General features: G+C 40.7%; 1 protein-coding gene across 15 annotated transcripts in view; it reads right to left on the bottom strand.

Moving 5' to 3' along the window:
• Positions 1-9,185: 9,185 nt before the first annotated feature.
• MLLT10 (MLLT10 histone lysine methyltransferase DOT1L cofactor) overlaps positions 9,186-22,833 on the bottom strand; it is a 235,295-nt gene continuing 221,647 nt past the window's right edge. For 13 of the 15 annotated variants that reach the window (XM_049626908.1, XM_049626907.1, XM_049626910.1 and 10 more), the window contains 7 exons: positions 22,038-22,192; positions 19,885-20,073; positions 19,368-19,456; positions 18,870-19,231; positions 17,742-17,838; positions 13,308-13,517; positions 9,186-11,017 (listed from right to left, as the gene is read on the bottom strand). In XM_049626908.1, the coding sequence (XP_049482865.1) occupies positions 10,973-11,017; positions 13,308-13,517; positions 17,742-17,838; positions 18,870-19,231; positions 19,368-19,456; positions 19,885-20,073; positions 22,038-22,192 (1,147 nt within the window). In that variant the 3' untranslated portion in view covers positions 9,186-10,972. Of the gene's footprint in view, positions 11,018-13,307; positions 13,518-17,741; positions 17,839-18,869; positions 19,232-19,367; positions 19,457-19,884; positions 20,074-22,037; positions 22,193-22,833 lie in introns of those variants that run through there. The other 2 variants (XR_007456916.1, XM_049626917.1) reach the window with 2 other exon arrangements.

The raw sequence follows: 22,833 nt of genomic DNA, 5'->3' as shown, positions 1-22,833 counted from the left end.
TCCCTAGTCCTTCGGGAGACAAGACTCTCCAGAATCAGGTATTTTCCATTTGTATATAGAAAAGTCTCTCCGGGAACCTAAACTTAACTCTTTAGTAACGTTAAAAGCCTACAGAACCAGTTTTCCTTGTTTCTCAACTCCTAATCACTAGGAGCAAATTACCCAGATCCCCAAATTCTGAAGTCTGAGCATTTGCAAAGCCCCACAGGTGATTCTGATGGAAACCAAGACCCGAGAGCCATGAAGTACGCTTAAATTTGTTTCATTTAACTTTACCAAGTATGAATAGTACTGTATTAATGTGCTATAATTAATGATCTCGTCTGGAATTTATTTTCCTTTTATTTCCACTGTAATTATTTTCCTCTTCTTTGCATGACAGCAGTTTTCAGAGGGCACTCTCTCTGATTACCTAAGATTTGAACACAAGGTCCGTTTGCTCTGCAGAGTTTCTCACGCTGTGTCAAGTTTACTCATGAGCAAACTTTAGAGAACTCCAAGATGAACTACCGGTAAAGCACAGGCAGAAACTACCGGAAAACACTGGCACCTGAGGCACCCCACTCCCCAGGGCCTTCATTCTCCCCAAACAAGAAAGGCACAGAGTGAGGTCGCCAAGCGGGTGACATAGGTCATTCCTGACTTCACTCCCACCTCACAAAACAACTAACAATTACTCAAGAATAAGACACCATTAAGAGAAGCCCAGAATGTGGGGGTGAGGCTGAAGTACCCTCAGGGACTGAGAGAGTCTGCATCGAAGGTCAGAGAAGCAGCCACGCGCGGACGGCATCACCCCACGCAAGCACCCCCCCCCCCCCCCCCCCCCCCCCCCCAAGCCCCCCCCCCCCCAGCACAGCACCGCCCCGAGGCCTCCCCCGAGCCTACCGCTCCCCCAGGGTGGAGAGCCCAGGGGGAGCACCCGGCCCCCGCCCCAGCACTGCGGGTCGCTTCATGGAAACGCGTACCCTGGTTCCCAACCCACGGGGACTGCAGAGGAATCTGCGGGGCTCGACCACCGGGCATCTGACAGAGAAGCGGGGACGCACTTGGAAAACACCCAGCATTTGGATCTTGACGGACGGAGTTCCTACCTGCAGCGCCCGAACAGTCCGAACCGGCATCTCTGCGGTCCGCAGAGCCACCACACCGTGACCTGGGACCTCGGTGGGGTGCCGGTCCGCCCACCCTCCGGCAATGGAGCTATCGCACAACTCCAGCCACTGCTGAGCGTGGCAGGTCTCTCCTCTGGTCGGGAGAGGCTGGGAACACCGGGAAGAGCAACTGGAGCCCAGGCAGGAGCGCTCCTTCACAGGCCCGCCCACTGCTAATTACGGCTCCCAGTCACCTGGCCAGAGAGCCCGGCAGCTGCGTAGGAAATGCTCGAACGGGGAGTCCTACGGGCAGAGCTGATCATCTGCAGGGCAGAGGGTGGCCCCGTTCAGCCAGGGAACGTGGGGAGCGGGCAGGCTTGGAGTCAAGACCACAAAGAGCCTGGACGAGCCTGAAGTCCATCCCCTGACTCTGCCCAGGCAAGGGAGCGAATTCTTAGCCCCACCTGTGGCCGAGAGTAGCTCCTGGCCCTTCCCAGCTGTGGGGAACACCTGGGAGGGGGCCTGGGACCCGCACTCCAGTCCTGCCCAGGCAGGGGAGCTAATTCATGGGCCCGCCCAGACCGAAGTACAGCCCCAGGCCCCCCACCTGAACAGAGACCCTGGTCAGAACACCTGGAAAGCTGCATAGCACACCAACACTCCATTCGGCCAGAGAACTTGGGGCAGGAGATGGCTTGAGTCGAGACCAGGGGTCCTGCCGGTCTTGGAGCCAGGTCTCCCACCCTACCCAGGTGGGGAGACTCACTGGTTGCCTTGCCCATTGCTGAACACAGCCTGCACACTGCCCAACCAGGGAGCCTAACCAGAGTGCACAGGAAGTTGTACAGCCCATCCCTACCTACTTCCGGTGTGGCCCCTGAATATGAGGGCACAGCCTGTGGTTTCCCCGCCCACTGGGCAAAACCAGTAGTCCTGTCTGGCCAGAGAATTCAGTGCCTAATCTTGCCTGATCAGGTTCCCCAGTGACCATGCGGGCCGTGGGGTCCATTCTGCCGCCCTGCGAGGGCAGGGAAGCTAACTCAGAGCCCCACCGACTACTGAGCATAGCACCCAGTCCTGACTGTCTAGGAGGCCGAACCAAAGAACCCAGGCAACAGTGGAGCCCATCGTCCAGCATCCTCCACCCCTCACTCAGACCTAAGGCAACGGCCTCACCCAAAAATGACCCCACCCCGCCCGGTAGCAGGGCCCACAGCTGGACATTCCCAGCAGACACATTCAGAAATCCAAAGTAAGCTGACTGATGAACGGTCTCTGCCTAAGCAAACCTGCAAAAACTGGGAAAAGAAGACTACTTCTCATATGCATAGATACCAGTATAAGAAATGAACGATCACAAAACTCAGGAAACCACGAGGCTACCAAAGTAAACTAATAAAACTTTAATGACTGACCCTAAAAAAATAGAGATCTATGATCTGTCAAAGAATTCAGAATAATACTCAAACTTTAGTCAACTACAAGAAACACAGACACCAAATGAAATTAGGAAAACAACGCATGAACAAAATGAAAAGTTCAACAAAGAAACTATTAAAAAACATTGGGGTGCCTGGGTGGCTCATTCGGTTAAGTGTCCGACTTTGGCTCAGGTCATGATCTCGTGGTTCATGAGTTTGAGCCCCACATCAGGCTCTCTGCTGTCAGCTCAGCACCTGGAGCCTGCTTCGGATTCTGTGTCTCCTTGCTCTCTGCCCCTCCCCCACTCGCACTCAGTCTCTCTCTCAAAAATAAAAACATTAAAAACGTTTGTTTTTAAATAAAAAATAAAAAAATAACAACATCAACAGGGGCACCTGGGTGGCTCAGTCGGGTAAGCATCCCACTTCAGCTCACGTCATGATCTCGTGATTCGTGGGTTGTAGCCCTGTGTCGGGCTCCATGCTGACAGCTCAGAGCCCGGAGCCTGCTTCAGCTTCTGTGTCTCCCTCTCTCTCTCTGCCCCTCCCCTGCTTGCACTTTCTCTCTGTCTCTCAAAAATAATAGACATTTAAAAAAAATTTATATAAAAAAAAAAAAAAACATCAACAGAAATCTTAGAGCTTAAAAATATGATGACTGAAGAACTCAACGGAGAGCTTTCAAAAGGAGACTTAACTAAGCAGAAGAAAGTTATCAGTGACCCAGAGGACAGGACATTCGAAATTATTCAGTCAGAGAAACAAAAAGAAAGAGTAAAGAACGCCTATGGGATTTATGGAACACCATCAAAAGAAATAATAATCACAGTATGAGAATTCTGGAAGGAGAAGAGAAAGAGAAAAGGTCAGAAAGTATAATTAAAGCAGTAATGGTAACAACTGAAACTTCCCAAACCTGGGGAGAGAAATGGACATCCAGTTCCATGAGGCCCGAAGGACCCCAAAACAGTTGAACATGAATAGGGCTACACCAAAACACATTATAATTAAATTGTTAGAACTGAAACACAAAGAATTCTGAAAGCAATAAAAGAGGAGAGAGCAATTACACACAGGTAAACTCCCTAAGACCATAGGCAGATTTCTCAAAGGAAACATTTCAGGCCGGGAGGGACTAGAATGACATAGTCAAAATATTAAAATAACTGTCAACCAGGAATTCTATACTCGGTGAAGGTGTCCTTCAGAAATGAAGGAGAGATAAAGACTCTCCAGAAAAACAAAAAAGCTGAGGGAGTGCATCACCACTTGTAAGACCAGCCTTCTTTGAGTGGAAGTAAAAGGACACTAATTAACATCATAGAAACATTAAAAGGTAGTATAAAACTCACTGGAAATGGTAAATATCTAATCAAAGATTCTGTAATATGGGAACAGTGGTGTAAAATTCACTTACAACTGTAGTTTAAAAGTTAAAAAGCAAACAGTAAAAGTAACCATGACTATAATAAACTTATTACTGAATACACAATACAAAAAACATGTAAACTATAACATCAATAACCTAAAATGTATTAAACACAAATGAATTAAATTCTACAAAGTAAGTAAAATGGCTGAATGGACGCAAAAGCAAGTTACAACTACATGCTGTTTACAAGACTCACTTCGGCCTTAAAGATACACACACAGACTGAGTGAAGAGATGGAAAAAGACCTTTCAAGAAATGATAACCAAAAAAAAAAAAAAAAAAAAAAAAAGGAGCTGTACTTCTATCAGACAAGACAGACCTTAAAAATGGTAAAAAGAAACAAAGAAGGTCATTAAATAGTGACAAAGGGGTCAATCCACCAAGCTGATATAACAACTGCAAATATTTATGCATCCAACATCAGACAACCTAAATATATAAAGCAAAAGCTAACAGAGCTAAAAGGAGCAATAAACAGCAGTACAAAAACAATTGGGGACTTTAATATCCCACTCTCAAATCAACACAGATAAACAATTCATACAGAATCAATAAGGAAAACAGCAGATTTGAACAACACAATAGAACAAATGGACCTAACAGACATAAAGAAATCTCTGACAATAGCAGCATACACCTTCGTCTCAAGCACACACACAACATTTTCTAGGACACAAAATATGTTGAGGCACAAAACAAGCCTTGGCAAATTCAACAAGACTGATTATCATACCAAGTATCTTTTCCAAACACAGTGGTATGAAACTAGAAAATAACAGGAAAGAAATTGGAAACCTCACAAATAAATGGAAATTATACAATACTTTCCTGAACAACCAATGGTTTGAAAGAGAAATTAAAGAGGAAATTAAAGCAGCTTGAAATAAAAATGGAAACAAAACATACCAAAACTTATAGGATGTAGCTAAAGCAGTTCTAAGAGGAAAGTTCATAGCAATAAACACTCACATTAGGAAACAAAGATCTCAAATAAACAACCTAACTCTGTGCTTCAAGGAACTAGAAAAAGAAGAACAAACTAAGCCAAAAGATAGCAGAAGGAAGGAAATAACAAACATTAGGGCAGAAATAAATGACATAGAGAACAGAAAAGTAAGAGCAAAAAATTAACAAAACTAAAAGTTGGTTCTTGGATAAGATAAAATTGACAAATTTTTATCTAGACTAACCAAGGAGAAAAGAGAGAAGACCCAATCCAATAAAATTATAAATGAAAAAGAAGACATTATAGTTGACACCACAGAAATACAAAGGATCATAGGAACCTACTATGAACCAACAAACAGGGCAAGAAGAAGAAACAGAAAAATTCTTAGAAACATAAAGCCTACCAACACTGACTTAGGAAGAAATTTAAAAACCTGAACAGCCCAATTACTGGTAAGATTGACTCAGTAATCAAAAATCTCTCAGCAAAGAAAAAAGCCCACAGCTAGATGGCTTCCCTGGTGAATTTTACCAAATATTTAAAGAATTAACAACAATCCTTCTCAAACTCTTCCCAAAAAATCAAAAAGGAAGGAATGCCCCAAACTCATTTTATGAGGCCAGCACTACCCTAATACCAAAGCCAGAAACAACACTACAAAAACAAAACTACAGGCCAATATCCCTGATAAATACAGATGTAAAAATTCTCAATAAAATACTAGCAAACCTAATTCAGCAGCACATTAAAAAGATCACTCATATGGAAGCCAGTTTGACAATAAATTATATTTATTTTTTTCTTATATTTTTTTAACGTTTATTTATTTTTGAGATAGAGAGAGACAGAGCATGAACGGGGCAGGGTCAGAGAGAGGGAGACACAGAATCTGAAACAGGCTCCAGGCTCTGAGCTGTCAGCACAGAGCCCGATGCAGGGCTCGAACTCACGGACCGCGAGATCATGACCTGAGCTGAAGTCAGCCGCTTAACCGACTGAGCCACCCAGGCGCCCCGACAATAAATTATATTTAAAAAAAAAAACCAGACCATTCACCATGATCAAGTGGGATGGTTCAACATACACACACATCAATGTGATACATCACATTCACACAACGAAAAAAATCAGATCACCATCTCAACAGATGCAGAACAAGCATTTGACAAAATTTAACACCCATTCGTGATAAAAATTCTTAACCAATTCAGTATAAAAGAAATGTATCTAGGAGCACCTGGGTGGCTCAGTCAGCTGAGCATCCTATTTTAGCTCAGGTCATGATCTCACGGTTCATGGGTTCGAGCCCTGTGTTGGGCTCTGTGTAGATAAGCTCAGAGCCTGAAGCCTACTTCGGATTCTGTGTCTCCCTCTCTCTCTGCCCTCCCCTGCTTCTGCTCTCTCTCGCTCTTGAAAGTTTAAAAAAAAAAAATTTTTTTTTTAAATAAAAAAAAATTTGAAATGTGGGTGCCTGCATGGCTCAGTCGGTTGAGCATCTGACTTCAGCTTGGGTCATGATCTCACAGTTTATGGGTTCGAGCCCCACGTCAGGCTCTGTGTGGACAAACTCGGAGCCTGGAGCCTGCTTCGGATTCTGTGTCTCCTTCTCTCTCTGCCCCTCCTCCACTCACATTCTGTCTCTCTCTCTCAAAAATAAACATTAAAAACATGTTTTAAAAAAAGAAATGTACCTCAACTGAATAAAGGCCATACATGACAAGCCCGCAGCTAAACTCACGTTCAATGGCAACAGGTTGAAAGCTTTTCTTCTAAGATTAGGAACAGGACAAAGATGCCCACTCTCACCACCCCTATTCAACCTAGTATTGAAAATCCTAGACTCCACCAAAAACAGACCAAATCAATGAATTCAATAAAGTTAAGGATACAAAATTAACATACAAAAGTTAGTAGTATTTCTATAGAGTAACAATGAATTCTCTGAAAAAGAAATAAAGAAAATGATCCTATTTACAACGGCATCAAAAACAAGGAAATACTGGGGCGCCTGGGTGGCGCAGTCGGTTAAGCGTCCGACTTCAGCCAGGTCGCGATCTCGCGGTCCGTGAGTTCGAGCCCCGCGTCGGGCTCTGGGCTGATGGCTCAGAGCCTGGAGCCTGCTTCTGATTCTGTGCCTCCCTCTCTCTCTGACCCTCCCCCATTCATGCTCTGTCTCTCTCTGTCCCAAAAATAAAAATAAAAAACGTTGAAAAAAAAAAAATTTTTTTTTAAAAAAAAACAAGGAAATACTTAGGCATAAACTTAATGAAGGAAGTAAAAGATCTCTAACCTGCAAACTACAGTGGTGAAAGAAATTGAAGACACAAATAAATGGAAAGGTATCCCACATTCATGGATTGGAAGAATATTGTTAAAATGTCCTACTACCCAACCACCATATATAGAATCGGTGTAATCCGTATCAAGATTCCAATGGCATTTTTTACGGAAGTAGAAAAAAAAAAAATTCTAAAATCCGTATTTAACCACAAAGGCCCCTGAACAGCCAAAGTAATCTTGAGAAAGAACAAAGTGGGAAGCATCACACTTCCTGCTTTCAAGCTACATTATTAAGCCATAGTTATTAAAACAGTCTGATTGGCCTAAAAACAGATACATAGACTAATGGAACAGAATCAAGAGCCCAGAAATAAATCTATGCACGTATGGTCAACTAGTATTTCACAAAGGAGCCAAGAATACTCAATAAAGAAAAGACAGTCTCTTCAATAATGCCCAGTGCTGGGGAAACTGGACAGTCGCATGTAAAAGAGTGAAACTGAATGCCTATCTTATACAACTCACAAGAATTAACTTGAAATGAATCAAACACTTAAATGTAAGACTTGAAACTGTAAAACTCCTAGAAAAAAACATAGGGAAAAAGACTCCTGGACATGGGTCTTGGCAATGATTTTTTGGGTATGAGACCCAAAGCACAAGCAACAAAATAAAAAATAAGTATGTGAGACTCTGTCAAATTAAAAAGCTTCTGCAGAGCAAAAGAAACCATCAGCAAAATGGAAAGACCTATGAAATGGGATTTGCAAACCACATACCAGATAAGGGGTTAACATCCAAAATATATAAAGAACTCATACCACTCAAAACACACGTGCACGCGCACGCGCGCACACACTAAAAACCCAAATAATCCAATTTTAAACACAGGTAAAGGACCCAGACAGACATTTTTCCAAAGATACACGTGGCCAACAGGTACATAAGAAAGTCCTCAACATCACTAATTAACAGGGAAATTCAAAACAAAACCGTAACAAGATATCGCCTCACGCCTGTTAGAATGGCCATCATTAAGAAGACAAGAGGTAACAAATGCTGGTGAGGAAACGGAGAACAGGAAACCCTTGTGCCCTGTTGGTGGGACTGTAAAATGGTGCAGCCACTGTGAAGAACAGGATGGAGGTTCCTCAAAAGTTAAAAACAGAACCACCATATGATTCAGCATTCCTACCTTTGGTAACGTATCTAAAGGAAACAAAAACGCTATGTCAAAGAGCTTTCTGCACCCCATGTTCACTGAGCATTAGTCACAAAAGCCAAGACATGGAAACAACCCAAGTGTCCACTGACAGATGAATGGATAAAGAGGCTGTGGTATACACACACACTCTGTCTCTCTCTCTGTCTCTGTCTCTCTCTCCCCCCCCCCCCCACACATGGTATGAAATATGCATATTACCTACGTATAACATGGAATAGAACTCAACCATAAAGAAGAAGGAAATCCTGCTGTTGTGACTCATGGATGGAATTTGAGGGCATTATGCTAAGTGAGATAAGCCAGACAGACACAGAGAAATACTGCATGATCTCATACATGCCATCTACAATCTATTAAAAAAGAGCCCAAGAGTGAGAGAGCGATAGACAAACTAACTCATAAAGATCAGATTTGTGGTGACCAGAGGAAGGGGCTTGGATGAGAGAAATGGATGAATGTGGTCAAAAGGTAAAAATGTCCAATTTTTCTAGAATAAATCAGTACCAGGGAGGTACTGCACAGCACGATGACAGTTAACACTACGGTACGACCACGTGAAAGTCGTTAAGAGAGTAAATACTAAGAGTTCTAATCACAAAGACAAAACTGTTTTCGTTCTCTTATTTTTGTACCTGCAGGAGACGACAGATGGTAACTAAATTTATTGTGGTGATCATTTCACGATACATAGAAGTCAAATTATTGCACTATATACCTGGAGCTTACCCAGTACTGTATGTCAATTATATCTTAATAAAACTGGGAAAAGGAAATGACACAGAGTTATAAACATTATCAAATTTTATTAACAAAAACTTTGTACATTTTCTTTAATACATGTGGAATTTTACATCTAGGTAAAATAACAACACATTCAAAATTTACCATTTATACAAATTGTTACAGAATAACAACCAGTGGGTTAAATAAGTAAAATAAACCACACCGATTTTTTTAATTATCTACAAAAGATTTGACTTTCTTTAAAATTCCCCTGAACATATAAAAATAAATTAATTTTACTTTTCAATTAAATCTACCAATTAGAAATATTACAAATCAAAATATCAATGTTATGAATTTTTCACAATACAAAACAGATTCACAAAACCTTATTTACAGAAATGAGGTAAGAACTGTGCAATGTTTAACCAAGAGACATATTGCAGAATTAACATGTTCTTCCAGCTAAGTACACAGTGGAGGTCTAATTACAGCTGGGTCTTTTCCACTAATAATTCACACATTTGAGAACAGTTCAGTGATTACATCCCCAATTGTTTAATTTCTACTCTGCCATACCGTCACCCCAGGGGCGTGGCTACCCCAAGTGTAAGGACTGTAAATACAGATTTCACCTGTTTCAGGAACTGCAGTTGTTCGGTCTGTTTGAAATCACTGTCAGTAAACGGGAAGTTGTTTAAATTAACAAAAAAAAAAAAAAAAAAAAAAAAAAAAAAAAAAAAAAAAAAAAAAAACGAAGTAAAAAAAATAAACTAAAAATCTTACCAAATCCACTCATTTTTCTTGTGACTCATTAGTGGATAAACACCCAGGTAACAGTTTTGCCTGAGCTATCTACAGTGGCATAGAAAGTTTTCAATCAAGGCAGAAGCACGGGGAAGGCTGCTGTGCGGCACCGACTGCTCCCACTACTCACAGGACTGACGACGCTGCAGGCTCGGCTGTCCAGAGCCGTTTCAACACAACGGAGGTACGAACAGGCACTTGATTCAGGCCAAACCCTGCCAGCAGTTTCCAGAGTGGCCCCTCTTTCTGAAAGAAATCTTTCACTTTGAATTGATCTGGTTCCCCCAGCAGCCTTAGAACTCACTTAACTCAAAATATGAGTAGTTAACTTTAAAACACGAGTAGGTCTTAGCACTTAAAAAAAAAAAGTGTTTAGCAAAAGAAAATTACCTTTAGCAGAAGCAGACATTACCATCCTAACTTGATTACCAAAATTGGCCAAATCCCATCATAAAGAAAATTTTTAGAACAAAGATCGCCAAGTCCCAGTTGATGACCTATTAATTTGCAATATTTAACCAATAAAACTCCAATAGAAGAAATTGGGACAGTTCCTCAAAATCTGTCTTAAGATCGGACTCACAGAGCAAGCATACTGTAACCCAAACAAAAGACTGTATTTCATATTCCAACTTGTACAACAAAATCAAAGTTTATAATGGAACACGTCTTTAGTTTTGCTGTTCATCTCTCCAATTTATAACAAAATGAGTTGTGCACCAACTATATTAAATTTCTCTTAGGTTGATAAATTCATTGCATGTAAATTATTTCATTGACAAAAGTTAGTTATTAAATTTTTTTCTCAAAGTTCAAAAAAATCTGGGTTGAGGGATGGGGGGCATGGAAATTCCATTTCAGTGCAACAAAGCAACAAGAAAATTAATCAAAGCCTTACAAGAATGTCCTTGTGGCAATTAATCCTTTGCTGTGCAGTTCATTTCTTGTCGCATTTCTTCATAGGTGTAGGAGGGCTGCAATGGCAGCCAGATCAAGTGCTAGAGCAGCAGGAGAGGCAATTTCTAGAGGTTTCTCAAGTGTCAACTTTTCTCTTGAGTGACAGGCCCAGTTTTATCACTAAGTCTCTGCAGTTAAACAAAATCAAAGGCATTAGCTAAACGAATTTGTGGCCCACACTTGAGGTAACCTTCTCTTAAACTGGGATTAAAACTGAGATAAATGGTGGTACATACGGTTATTCCAATTTTCTACAAGTTGGCATGACTACTTCTCCACACAATATAAAGACATGAATTTACTGATAAACATTACTGGCTGCTTTATATTAACTTCAGCAGGGCACAAAGACAGAAGTGCCCACCTGAAGGTCAGAAATAGAGAACGGATGTAAATATCATCCCCCAAATTGACTTTTTCCACAAAAGCAGTAACATGGTGTTGTAGAAAATGAACTAAGAAAGTCATAGTTCTGATCCCACATGTCCTATTTGTCCCCTAAGCTTTAATCTCTTTGAGTCTCCTTTTTACTATCTATAAAAAAATTTTAAAGTCTTCAAAGACTGAAATCACATACACTATTGTATCTAACGGAGATAACATTATAACACAGAGTAGGGTACTCAGAAATATTATTTCCCAGCCTTGCTTTTCTCCCATTAGGTCATACTGCTTCTTTTCCTTATTTACTATTGTGGTTTTCCATTATTTTAAAAACCAAAAGCTTTTCCATTAAAATATGCATTCCATTAGAAAATGCATCCCGGTACAACTCAGGAAAGGGCAGCTTATAAATCCACGCGCACCTCGTTTTGTTCCGCTTCGCTTTATTGCGCCCCCCCTCAAACCGAAGGTCTGTGGCAACCTTGTGGCAACCAAGTCTGTTGCTGCTATTTTCCAACAGCATTTGCTCAATTCGTATCTCTATGCCACATTTTAGTAATTCTTGCAGTATTTCAAACTTTCTCATTATTATTATAATCGTCATGGGGGTCTGTGATCAGTGATTACAACTTGCCGAAAGCTCAGATGATAGCACTTTTTCAGCAATGAAAAGCAGTTTCGATTTAAGGTATGTACTTTGTTCTCTTAGACATAATGCTGCTGCACACTTAACAGACTACGGTATAGTGTAATTTTTATATGCCCTGGGAGCAAAACAATTCATTTGACTCGCTTTGTTATTGTTACAGTATTTGCTTTGTTGCAGTGGTTAACAGTGGCACTGAACTCCCACTACCTTCAGGGTAAACCCGTAATTTGCTTTTTTAACACAAGAAAAAATTGAGAAAGGAGAAAAACGGTGTAAGAAGTTCCTACATGAATACAGAATCACTGAAATTTCCCACGTCTGGGGAACACTGGAGAGGTGACTAGGTTTGGGATAATGACAGTATTCACCATCAGGAAGTCAGAGAGTGGGGCAAAGGCACCGAAGAGTTGATGACAACCGATAAACCTGTATTTTGAACCAACTCTTGTTAACTACAGACAAACTAAAGCTTCTGAGGACGAAGAGCACAGTAAACAGCAAGCTTTCAAAGTGACAGAAAAGAGCAAACATGGTGACTTTCCACACCGTTATCTGCCAAGTGTCCCACCTCATTGTTTCCCTTCTTCCTTTCCCTGACGTCCAGTCTCCATTCTCTATCCCAATATCCTTCCTCTAACACGGCTCTGCCCTGAACTCGAATTTAGGGGAAACATTTATACTCCAGTAAAGTAGACCTGATTGAAGGGGGGAATTAATAGAAAGAAACAGTCTCAAAATGTGTGCTGCCATATGGACAGTACACTGTCCCCGCATTTATTTTTGATTTATCTTCACGTGTACAGTGAAAGGGTAAGATGCTGTCAGTTAAAGGAAATTAATAAAAAATTTAAATTCCATTACAAATGTGATTATGATTTACTTTCTTTTTAAAATTCATCTGGCAGAGTAACTGGAGTGCCCTAAAATTTATGTATTAATCTTATTATAAATATAATTCAGTTTTAGAAAGTACTTTAAAGCAAAATAATAAAAATATTCCAAAATTATCTAGACTGGTTTTATAATTAGATTAATTAGACAGAGATCCTCAAAAAACCCCAACTATTAACTTTTGAGTGGACTGTCCCATACCACTTACTACATAGCTAAAATACATTTTCATTTTCAAATTGCTAAATTATAAAACGTCCTTCAAACCATATGCACAAATTTAAACCAATATACTTAGGGGATATAGAAACTGGCTTGGGTCCTTCATGTTTACACTGGCCAGCTGCTGAAACAACTGGTTTTAAGATGAAATTATCAGGGGAATAATACATCTAAAAAACAGGAAGAGAGGAAAACTAGAGACAGCCATCTCTGATTCATCAATACAGTTCTTTTCCTAATTCCACGAGACAGAATAAAGCAAAGACACTTACCGTTACTTTCTGACTTGCACCGTCGCCGTGGATGGTGAGGAAGGGGTTGGTGGTCGCGGGGTGAAGCGGCGGCGCCTGGGTGCCCGCGAGCAGGTTGTTGATCGGTATTTGCGTGGGCCCAGGCATCTGGAGCTGCTGTAGCTCAGGCTGGTGGTGCTGCTGGTGGTGGTGCTGTTGCATCAACTGATACAGAAGGGCCTGATGTTGTTCCTTAGGGAAGAACATGTGCGACAAGATGAGTTCCCAGGCACAGGATTCAGCAGGCAGTGAAGCCTGACTTTCTGTTTTCTTCTTTACGTTAGATAATACTAGATATTTAAACAGAGGTCACATTCACACTACTAAGAACGAAAACGAGTATCTCATCCAGAAAAATACACTGCACTAGGTAATAACCATCTGCTATAAAATGTCTGTATTATTAGCAAATGGCGTATTTTCAAAACAGGGCAAACCAATATAGGAGGTCTCTATTCAAATTAGGGTATCCATGATAATGAAGGGCAGCAGCAGCCCAGAAGTCACAAGTTATCTGGATCTGACTTTAGAAGGTGGGCCATTCTCATTCTCAATTCTGGGAGCCTAAAGACACTTTCCAATTTCTCATTCATGTCAACAGAGAGTGCTCTCTTGCTGTAGTTAGGAGACTATTCTTTGCAGCAAATATGTATTTTATTTCTCGAGTGTTTTACTATGTGCCAGCCAATATTTTGAGACATATCAGTGGGGGGAAAAAAATCTCTGCCCTCTGTGTCTCAGCCTGGTGGGGGGAAGAGGGAGAGACAGACAAAAACGTTACCATGTGATTACTGGTAAGGATCCGGGTAAACAGGAGGGTAAGACAGTACAGCAGGGGTGAAAGTCTGAAACACACTGGTCAGGGCAGTTCACACTTAGACAAGGACTTGGAGGCAAGGAGGGAATTCGCTACGTGGGTATGGGGCAAGGGAGGGGACTTCTAGGCCGATGAGGCAGCCAGTGCTAAGGGGCGATGTGGGGGTATACCCAGTGTGATCAGGGAACAGCCAGGAGCCCGGGGGCAGGCAAGAGACAAGTGCACAAGTAGGACACGTGGGAAATGTGGGCCTCACGGTGGTAGGCCGTGAGCACTCTGGCTTCTGCTCAGAGGAATATGGGAAGCCGAGGAGGGATGCAGTCTGACTTGGGACTTCTTGATGGATTCAATGTGAGGCATCAGACAAGAATGAAGGAGGACTGCAAGGTTTTTGGTTTGAGCAACTACAAGTACGGTGCTGGCTTTGGCTAAGGTGGGCAAAACTACGGGGGGAGCAGGTTTGTAACAGATCAGCAGTGCAGTGTTGCACGTGTTATGCTTGAAACGTCCGTTAAAATATCCAAGTGGAGATCTCAAATAAGCAGCTGGATACAGGAGTCTGAAATTCCAGAGAGGGGCCTGGGCTGACGAGGGAACATCCACACATATTTCAAGCTGGAATGGAGGATGGGATTTAAGTTCTTTGACTGGAGGAGGAGATCACTGAAATCTAGGATACTCTAGGATACGGAGAGGCTGAGGTGAAGAGGAGGAGGACCCAGGAAAGGAGGCTAAAAAGGAATGAATGGTTAGGTAGGAAGAACACCAAGATACTGTGGTATCCTGAAGGCTAAGGGAAGAAAGTGTTGCAAGGAGGAGGGAGTGATCAACTCTGTCAAATGCTGTTGCCAGATCAAGTAGGAAGAAGAACGACAACTGTCCACTGGACTCAGCAGTGCGAAGGCCATTCTGGCAAGCAGAAAAACGGGGCAGCAGTTGGTGGGGCTGGGGGATGGCCAAGCAAGAGTTTTTCTTAAAATGAGAGAAGTAAGTATGCCTTAAAATAAAACGTGATGCCTGTAAATGAACAAATGTCACCCCACAACCTTGGCCGACAAAGAAAAGGTAGAGTTTAAACCACTTCGGTTCTTGTGGCCTCTAAGCAACAGTATGCTAAAACCTCCTAATCAACCATGTTCTAGAAATGAGACTATTATAATCTTGATTAACAGGAAGAACCCCCAATAAACTGAATTTTAGTACTTCACATTAAGATGAGAAAGAGAGAAGAAAACAAGGCCACAATTTAGTGCAACCATTAAAGACGAATTTATATACGATCTCTCTTTTTACCACCGTAAGAACAGTGAAAATGATGATCCAGAATCAAAACAAGTATTTTCAATATATTTTTGACTAAAGCAAAAAAGTGGGTAGATACATTTTATTTTCAAAGATTTTAATTTTTTTAGAAGATTTAAAAATATGTTTTTAAGTTTATTTGAGATAGAGCGTGCATGAGCAAGTGGGGGAGGGGCAGAGAGCGAGAAGGGGAGAGAGAGAATCCCAAGCAGGCTTCTGTCTGCTGTCAGGGTAGAGCCCTGACAGGGGCCTCTGTCAGGGCAGAGCCCAATGCAGGGCTCAAACCCAGGAACTGTGAGATCATGACCTGAGCCGAAGTCAGACGGCTTAACTGACTGAACCACCCGGGCGCCCCACTTTTTTCTTTTTAAGTAGGCTTCACGCTTAGCACAGGGCCCACAGCGGGGCCTGAACTCACAAATCCAAGATCAAGACCTGAGCTGAGATCAAGAGTCTGACACTTAAGTGACTGAGCCACCCAGGTACCACCCCCACCCCACCCAGGCAGTAGATACATTTTAGAAAAAAATTACAAACAAAGGCTAAAATTCTGAGTTAATTAAATAGTGCATTCTCCAAGCAGTCCAACTCAATGAAGTACGCTAGGGAAATAGAGCTGGACAGAGTCACTGACCACATCTAACCCCGTCTTGCTTTAAGTTTATGACTGCACAGGGCCGGTCAGAGTGTCCCTGCATGTGAGCCATACACTTCCAATCTTTTTTTTTCTTTTTTTAAACACTTTGTTTTTAAGTAAATCTCTACACCCAACACGGGGCTCGAACTTACAACCCCAAGATCAGCAGTCATGCTCTACCAACTGAGCCAGCCAGGCACACTCTCCCCCCTCCCCCCGCACACACACACACACACACTTCCAATCTTAGTCAGTTCTTCCTCTCTTCAAGATACCTATTCCACGTTTACTTCTCACCAAAACCACGACTGCCAAAAACCTCTAGACAGCCAAATCCAGTGGTCAGTTCTTGTCCTCCCAGAAACATTTTACACAACTTGAGTCTTACCTTTGTTCAGATATTTATATTTCTGCATCCTTTCCTTGGACTCCAGACTCCTACAACTGTCCAGTCCACATCTCACCTGAACATCTAAACACACGTGGCAAACTTGGCCTGCCTGTAACAGAACTTCCGTTTTCTCGACAAGACCTGCTGCTCCTCCGAGTCTTCCAAATCTCAGGAAGACTCAACACCCAACTGTTTAGGACTCCTCTTTACCTTGAATGTCTGACAAACAAGTCTTGTTGGTTCTATCTTCAAAATACACAATCCCCGACAGTCGCCTGCCCTTACTTACACTGTTCTACGACACCACATCCTGTCTGCGAACTACTCCAACAGCCTCCCTGTTTCTTCTTTTGCCACCATCTCCCCTCCCGACACATACAGACTATCTCCCATGCAACAGCTAAGCCGATCTTTTAAAAATTGTGAATTGTTATATCACTGTTATTCTGTTCACATCCTCCAATTAATTCTTTAAAATAATCCTCCAAGGAAAAGTGAGGCTATATGCAACAAGATTTTAAAAGTTGAGATAATTATTAAAACGAGGTGATTAGTACACTATATACTATTTTGACACATTTGACAATTTCCACAATAGACAAGCTTAAAAAAACACAAATGGCTTTTCATCATACTTAACATCTAAATTTCCTGCCCCGGACGGCCAAACAAGGCCCACCTGTGACCTCCTTTCCTCTGCACCAGCCTCTCTCTTATTCTGCAGTCATGCCGGCCTTTCTAGTGTTCACAACATAAACACATGCAGTCTTTCACAACTGTCTCCCTTCCATTCACCCATGCCCCAAATGCACGCTCCTTCAACTGTTAATTCAGGTCTGTACTCAAAAGTCACATATGCGAAGAGGCAAGACTCTCTTATGTAGAAAGGCCCCCGTCCCACTGTTCCTCTGTCCCCTCATCCTCCTTTATTTTTCTTCTCAGTACCTCACTACCAAAAGCTATACATGTATTTATCGTCCATCTCCACTGTCAGAGCGAAACTCCGTGAAAATACAAAGTCGCCCTCATCACATCACCACGGTCTCCAAGAGGACCACGCTACATGGTCTAATATTCGTAAATGAATAGGTAATAATGTCACCACAGGTACCACAGACTATACCAAATGGCAAGACAAACTGTTTTTGGGTGACGCATCCCATAATGCTGTTCACAAAGTGGATAACCTATACCCACACTGAACGCCTATTACAACTTGGGTCACTTGCTCCTAATAAAAATCAAGTATTATCAAAACGCAGAACTTACTGGCGTGAGCTGCTGAGAATTTAACAACTGCTGAAACTGCTGTTGGTGAAGATATATCTGTCTTTGCTGGTCAGAAAGTAATCCTAGTCCTGAGGCACTGAAAAACGATTACAATTCTTACTTTCTACTAGATACCTTTAATGGTTTTTAACATGTAAAATGAAAGACAACTTTACAACTTGACGTTCAATAAGTTAGCAAAGTCAAATTTTTAAACACAACACTTTCTGATCACAAAATCATGTACAAATATCTTATTTCCCTTTCTCTCTGTATACAGATAAACAAGAATTCACATTGTCAAGAAACGTTTTGTTTTCCTTCTTATTATAAATCAAGAAGGCACTAAGTATTTTATGGAATAGAAATTTAAATGTGTTTGTAACATGCAATAATTTTTATTTATTTAAGGAGAATTTAACCCATACTAAGTAAGACATATGTAAAACAAAGAAAGAATTTCAACTAATTGACTTGACCTAACCTTTTTTTTTAATGGTCCCAATGGTCAGTAAAATTAAGCACCAATCAAAAGGGAGCCAGAAGAAATAGTTTACTAGTATCCCCTGTAATCCATTTAAAATGATTTATTCCTCAAAAGTATGTTCGATAACAACATGGCTTTAGTCTCCCTATTTTGAAGTAAATGAAATGCCAGTACAATGAAACAGTTTCACTCACTGGAAATTCAAGATAAATATTTGACCTTCACCGGTACCAAAAGCTTTGATTATAAAACTAGCAAAATTGCATAGCTCAATTTTAAGAAATCAATATTCATATGTGATCTCATTACAATACTGTTTTTCTTCGGAATTTAGGATACATGAAGGTATCATAAGGGGATGAAGGTACAAGGGGAGAGAACACAGATCAAGAATGAAATTTTTCGCACAGAATATATTTCATGCTTTGCTACTAACAGTGATTTCATTTTGTTTTAATCTGAATGACTTAAGTTTCAAAAACAGTTCTCGCAGTAACACAGTTGGCCTAGAAGTTTGCTGGATTTTAATTTCTTTGACTGCATCCACAAGAAGCACATTAAAACTCCCAATCTAACGCATGGACAGCACTAGCACTGTGTGGCACGGAAAAACCCAAAGTATAATTAAGTGAGTTTCTTACCTGTTAGTCAGTGTGGCTGGCATTGGATGTGTTGCATTAGGTGGTACAGTGGTGTGGGTGAGGGGGGTAGGGTTCTGTGATATTGTGACAGGGGTCTGAATAACCCCATTTAAAGCTCCTACAATGCCATTAATTGCCAGTTGGTTACCTGGCAAAGCTCCAATTATTCCACCCACTCCAGGCACTGTAGGAATGGTGGATGTTACAGTCTGCATTCCACCAGCCAGTGCCCCCACTGTCACACCATTGACCTGCTGAACTCCACTAACGCCTGAGCCCGGCTGCGCTGGACTCTGCCCAGCGGGAGGTGGGGTAGAAAGAGCAGAAGAGCTGCTGGTGCTCTGTCCACTGGAGGTCAAGTCCTAATGCAAGAAGGAACAGAAACTTAAGTGTGGAAGAACACAGCAGAACCGTGTAAAATCATTTGAAACCATTTAATGTGATCTACTATTGTTCATCAGAAAAACACAGAAATGAAACTAACCACACCCAAATTACCTGATTTAACACAGGAAGAGAATTATCAGGTAAAAAGCTGTTTCCCAGATGAGGGCTCTTACTGCTGTTCAAGGAATCAGTAGTAGGAGCTAGAATAATAAAAGACAAAAAGAAACCTATTTACCCTGTTAAATTACATCATGTGTAAGATTAAAGGCTTATCTAAAAAGCTTATCCTGAAGCCCACATTAAAAACACTTAAATATTAAGTCTTGCTATTTCTAATACCAGTTTAAATGGGAAAATCTATACCTCTATTGAAGACTATGGCTTTAAATCAATAGAGATCACTACACATTTAAATAACTATTATCGTTAAATTATGTACTAAAGAAGTCAGAGCAAATTCAAGTCGATCACTTAACAGATTCTTCACGTTCTCTGAGAATAAGCTATCATTCCTTCTCTTAACCATCTTCATGTAACTGGTAACCAGTTATTATTCACTTATTATGAAAAAGATACTGAGAGTCTATCCTACTTTCCCTTAGATACAAAATAAACATTTCACACTTACCATTCTGTGCTGAAAATGCATGCATTTGATGAGATGGGCTAGGATTTGTCGTTATTGTTGGAAAAGGCACTGAGAGCTGTGCATTCAGTAACTGAAGACGTTCTTTTTTGGCTGTCAAGTTTTTAATCTGTTCTTCTAATCTTCGATTTTCAACTTGAAGTTGATGTAATGACTTCAGCATTCCTAAAACTAGCAAACATTTGGATGGCTTTAATAAGGACAAGTTCCCACACACGACTAAGTATTTTACAGACCTAAGTGTCAATAACTTTAGAAATAAGTTAAAATAGGAAAGCGGAAATTCTGTAAAGCACTTTTATATTACTAGGTTTTATTTCTAAATTTCCTTTTATTTCTAAATTTATATGTAGATATAAATTGGGAAATAAATAAATACAGCATAATGTATGTGTGTGTATGTAAGCATAAAGGGATAGTGGGCCTGGATAATACCTTCCGGAAACTTTGTTGCCACGTATCAAAAAAATCCACCCACCTGGTTCAGGTAATTTCCATTTCTCAAACAAAACTGATAGAACGTGTTATTCTCGCCAAAATAAAAACCTAATCACAAAGTCGAAGTGCCTGCCCCAATCTTTCATTCAAATCGTACTTCAGATGGGAAAGAATCCCTCCAATATCCCATATCAAGAGCACAAGTGCGCGCACGCTGCTCGGTTCCGCTCAGCGAGGGCGAGCCGCCCGGCCTGCTGCTGCACACGTTGCCCAGCAGGGAGCAGTGTGCGCGCACCGCAGCCCACATCCCAACTCCCACAGGAAGGCGTGTGCTGTCTGTAAACGAGGCCGTTTCCATCCGGCCTCGTCACCTCAAATACAGTTTCGATTCCTTCCACAACTCGGACGTCTCAACTGACAACACAGAGTAGTTATGCCAGGGTGATGGACGCTTTAAAAGTTCTATGTACGTATTAAAAGTTGTATTTGTTTAACATGCCCTCAGGGCCTTCCGAAGACACAACTGTACTGGTACAGCTGTCTGTGGTCATTTCCCAAGGATTTAACTTTTATCCCTCCTCTTCAAAATCCCACAAAGAAGCCCTTAGTGTACCCAAATGAGATGCAATAAGACTAAGCTAAACCTGTCCTCCAGCTATCATGTTTAAAGGATTATCCCGGCATGAATTTCCTCACAATTAGCATTTTTTGTCAAGGCACCATTCACAAAACAACAACAACAACAACAACAACAACAACAAAACAAAAAAACAAAAAAAACACAATTTATGGCACTTGTCTACTAACAAGAAGCAAAATGTTTTGTTTTAATATAATAAAGCAGCAAAAGTTTATATCCCCAAATGATAAAAAACCATCTATTTTTTCTCCCCAAAATATATATCCTTAACACTACCCCAGCTTCTCCAGCTACCTACCACTTACAGGAACTTTGCTTTTTTGGCTTTTTTCACCCATGGCCCTCCATAATACTTAACACTGGAAATACTAAATATGTATATAAAGATATATATAGATATAGATATAGATATAGATATAGATATAGATATATGATACAACTTAATAAGTGAATGACATTTAATGAATGAAAATTGTATGTAATTCAGTCATCGTTATTCTTGCTCATCTAAATTGTAAAATTAGGAAGACAGCTTGCCATACTTGACTATATGCATTTTTAAAAATGAATTCTCTAGAGGTAAGCAAGTTTTCTCCCAACAAGTGAAGAGAAGATGCAACTCACGTGTTTTAGTAAAATGTGAAAACTGGTAAGAACAAAGTACCAACAGTAAACTAATTCAAAAGAGTAATAACCACTCAACAGATAAGTGCTTACTATGAGCCAGGCAATGTTCTTCACATTTTTTATGCCATTTAATCCTCAAAACAACACTATGATATAGGTACATTATTATTCCCATTCTACAAATGGGAGATTAAAGCATACTGACATCAAGAAATTTGCCCAAGATCATATTGTTAAGAACAGGTAAAGTGAAGTCCAGTAGTAAAACTGTAGAATCCCTATTAAACCACCACTCTATACTTTCTCACCATATTACAGAAAACATATTTCATAATTTCACTGCTACTCCTGATGAAGTGTGTCTGTTACATCCATCCATCTGTCTGTCTGTCCATCTATCTTTCTGTAAAGACATGAAAAGAATACTTACTGTCACTAGGAGTACCCTGTTCTAATAAAAACTGCTGTCCTTCACTCCACTGCCTCTCCAAAAGCTGTTCTATGCTGGCTGCTACTGGAGGCAGATTTTCCAAACTGCTGTTGACTGGTTGATCATAGCGAATCTGTAAGCTGCTTACAGGAGATCTGTTGAAAATATTAACTCTCAGGTTAAACAGAAAGAGAGTGCATTTACGCTTCTTACCTTATGCTGGCCCGTTTCCCGTACAAGTTTTCTAACTCTAGGCTGCCTATGCTGGAAGAATGATAAAACCATTATCCACCCTAAAATTGAGTAATTACCATTCTTCCTCCCCAAATTATAAAAATCACAGGAATAGCTGGCTAGACTCAGTAATTAAAAACCACCAGAACACATAAACACAACACCAATAATCTCTGAAATAAGCTGTAAAAGAACTTGATACAGCCTTAGACAAAGGGGGGAAAGATAGTATTAGAAAACTTTAAAATAATTAGCCAGAAAAGAAGAGTTCCACAATTCTGCTTTAATATGCAAAACACCAGAGGAACACTTACAATTATAATAATGTAGAAAGCATTTTAATACACAATCAACAGAATCTCAAATATCAGTAAAAAGAAATTTTTAATGATTTTGAAGGAACCCTTTGTTTTAAAGTAAAAAATACTTATTTTCTAGTATTTTCAGGATTAAGGAGCATTAGCAAGACCAAAGTAAATTTTTATTTGAGCCCTTTATACACATTTTTCTAAAACATCTTAGACCCGTACTTCAAATGGTAATAACTTAACTCTTTCAAAGC

Source organism: Panthera uncia, chromosome B4 (assembly GCF_023721935.1).
Source record: "Panthera uncia isolate 11264 chromosome B4, Puncia_PCG_1.0, whole genome shotgun sequence".
In the NCBI taxonomy this organism is placed as follows: domain Eukaryota; kingdom Metazoa; phylum Chordata; class Mammalia; order Carnivora; family Felidae; genus Panthera; species Panthera uncia.
Note: the sequence above shows the minus strand (reverse complement) of the source record. Positions and strands in the feature narration are given on the sequence as shown.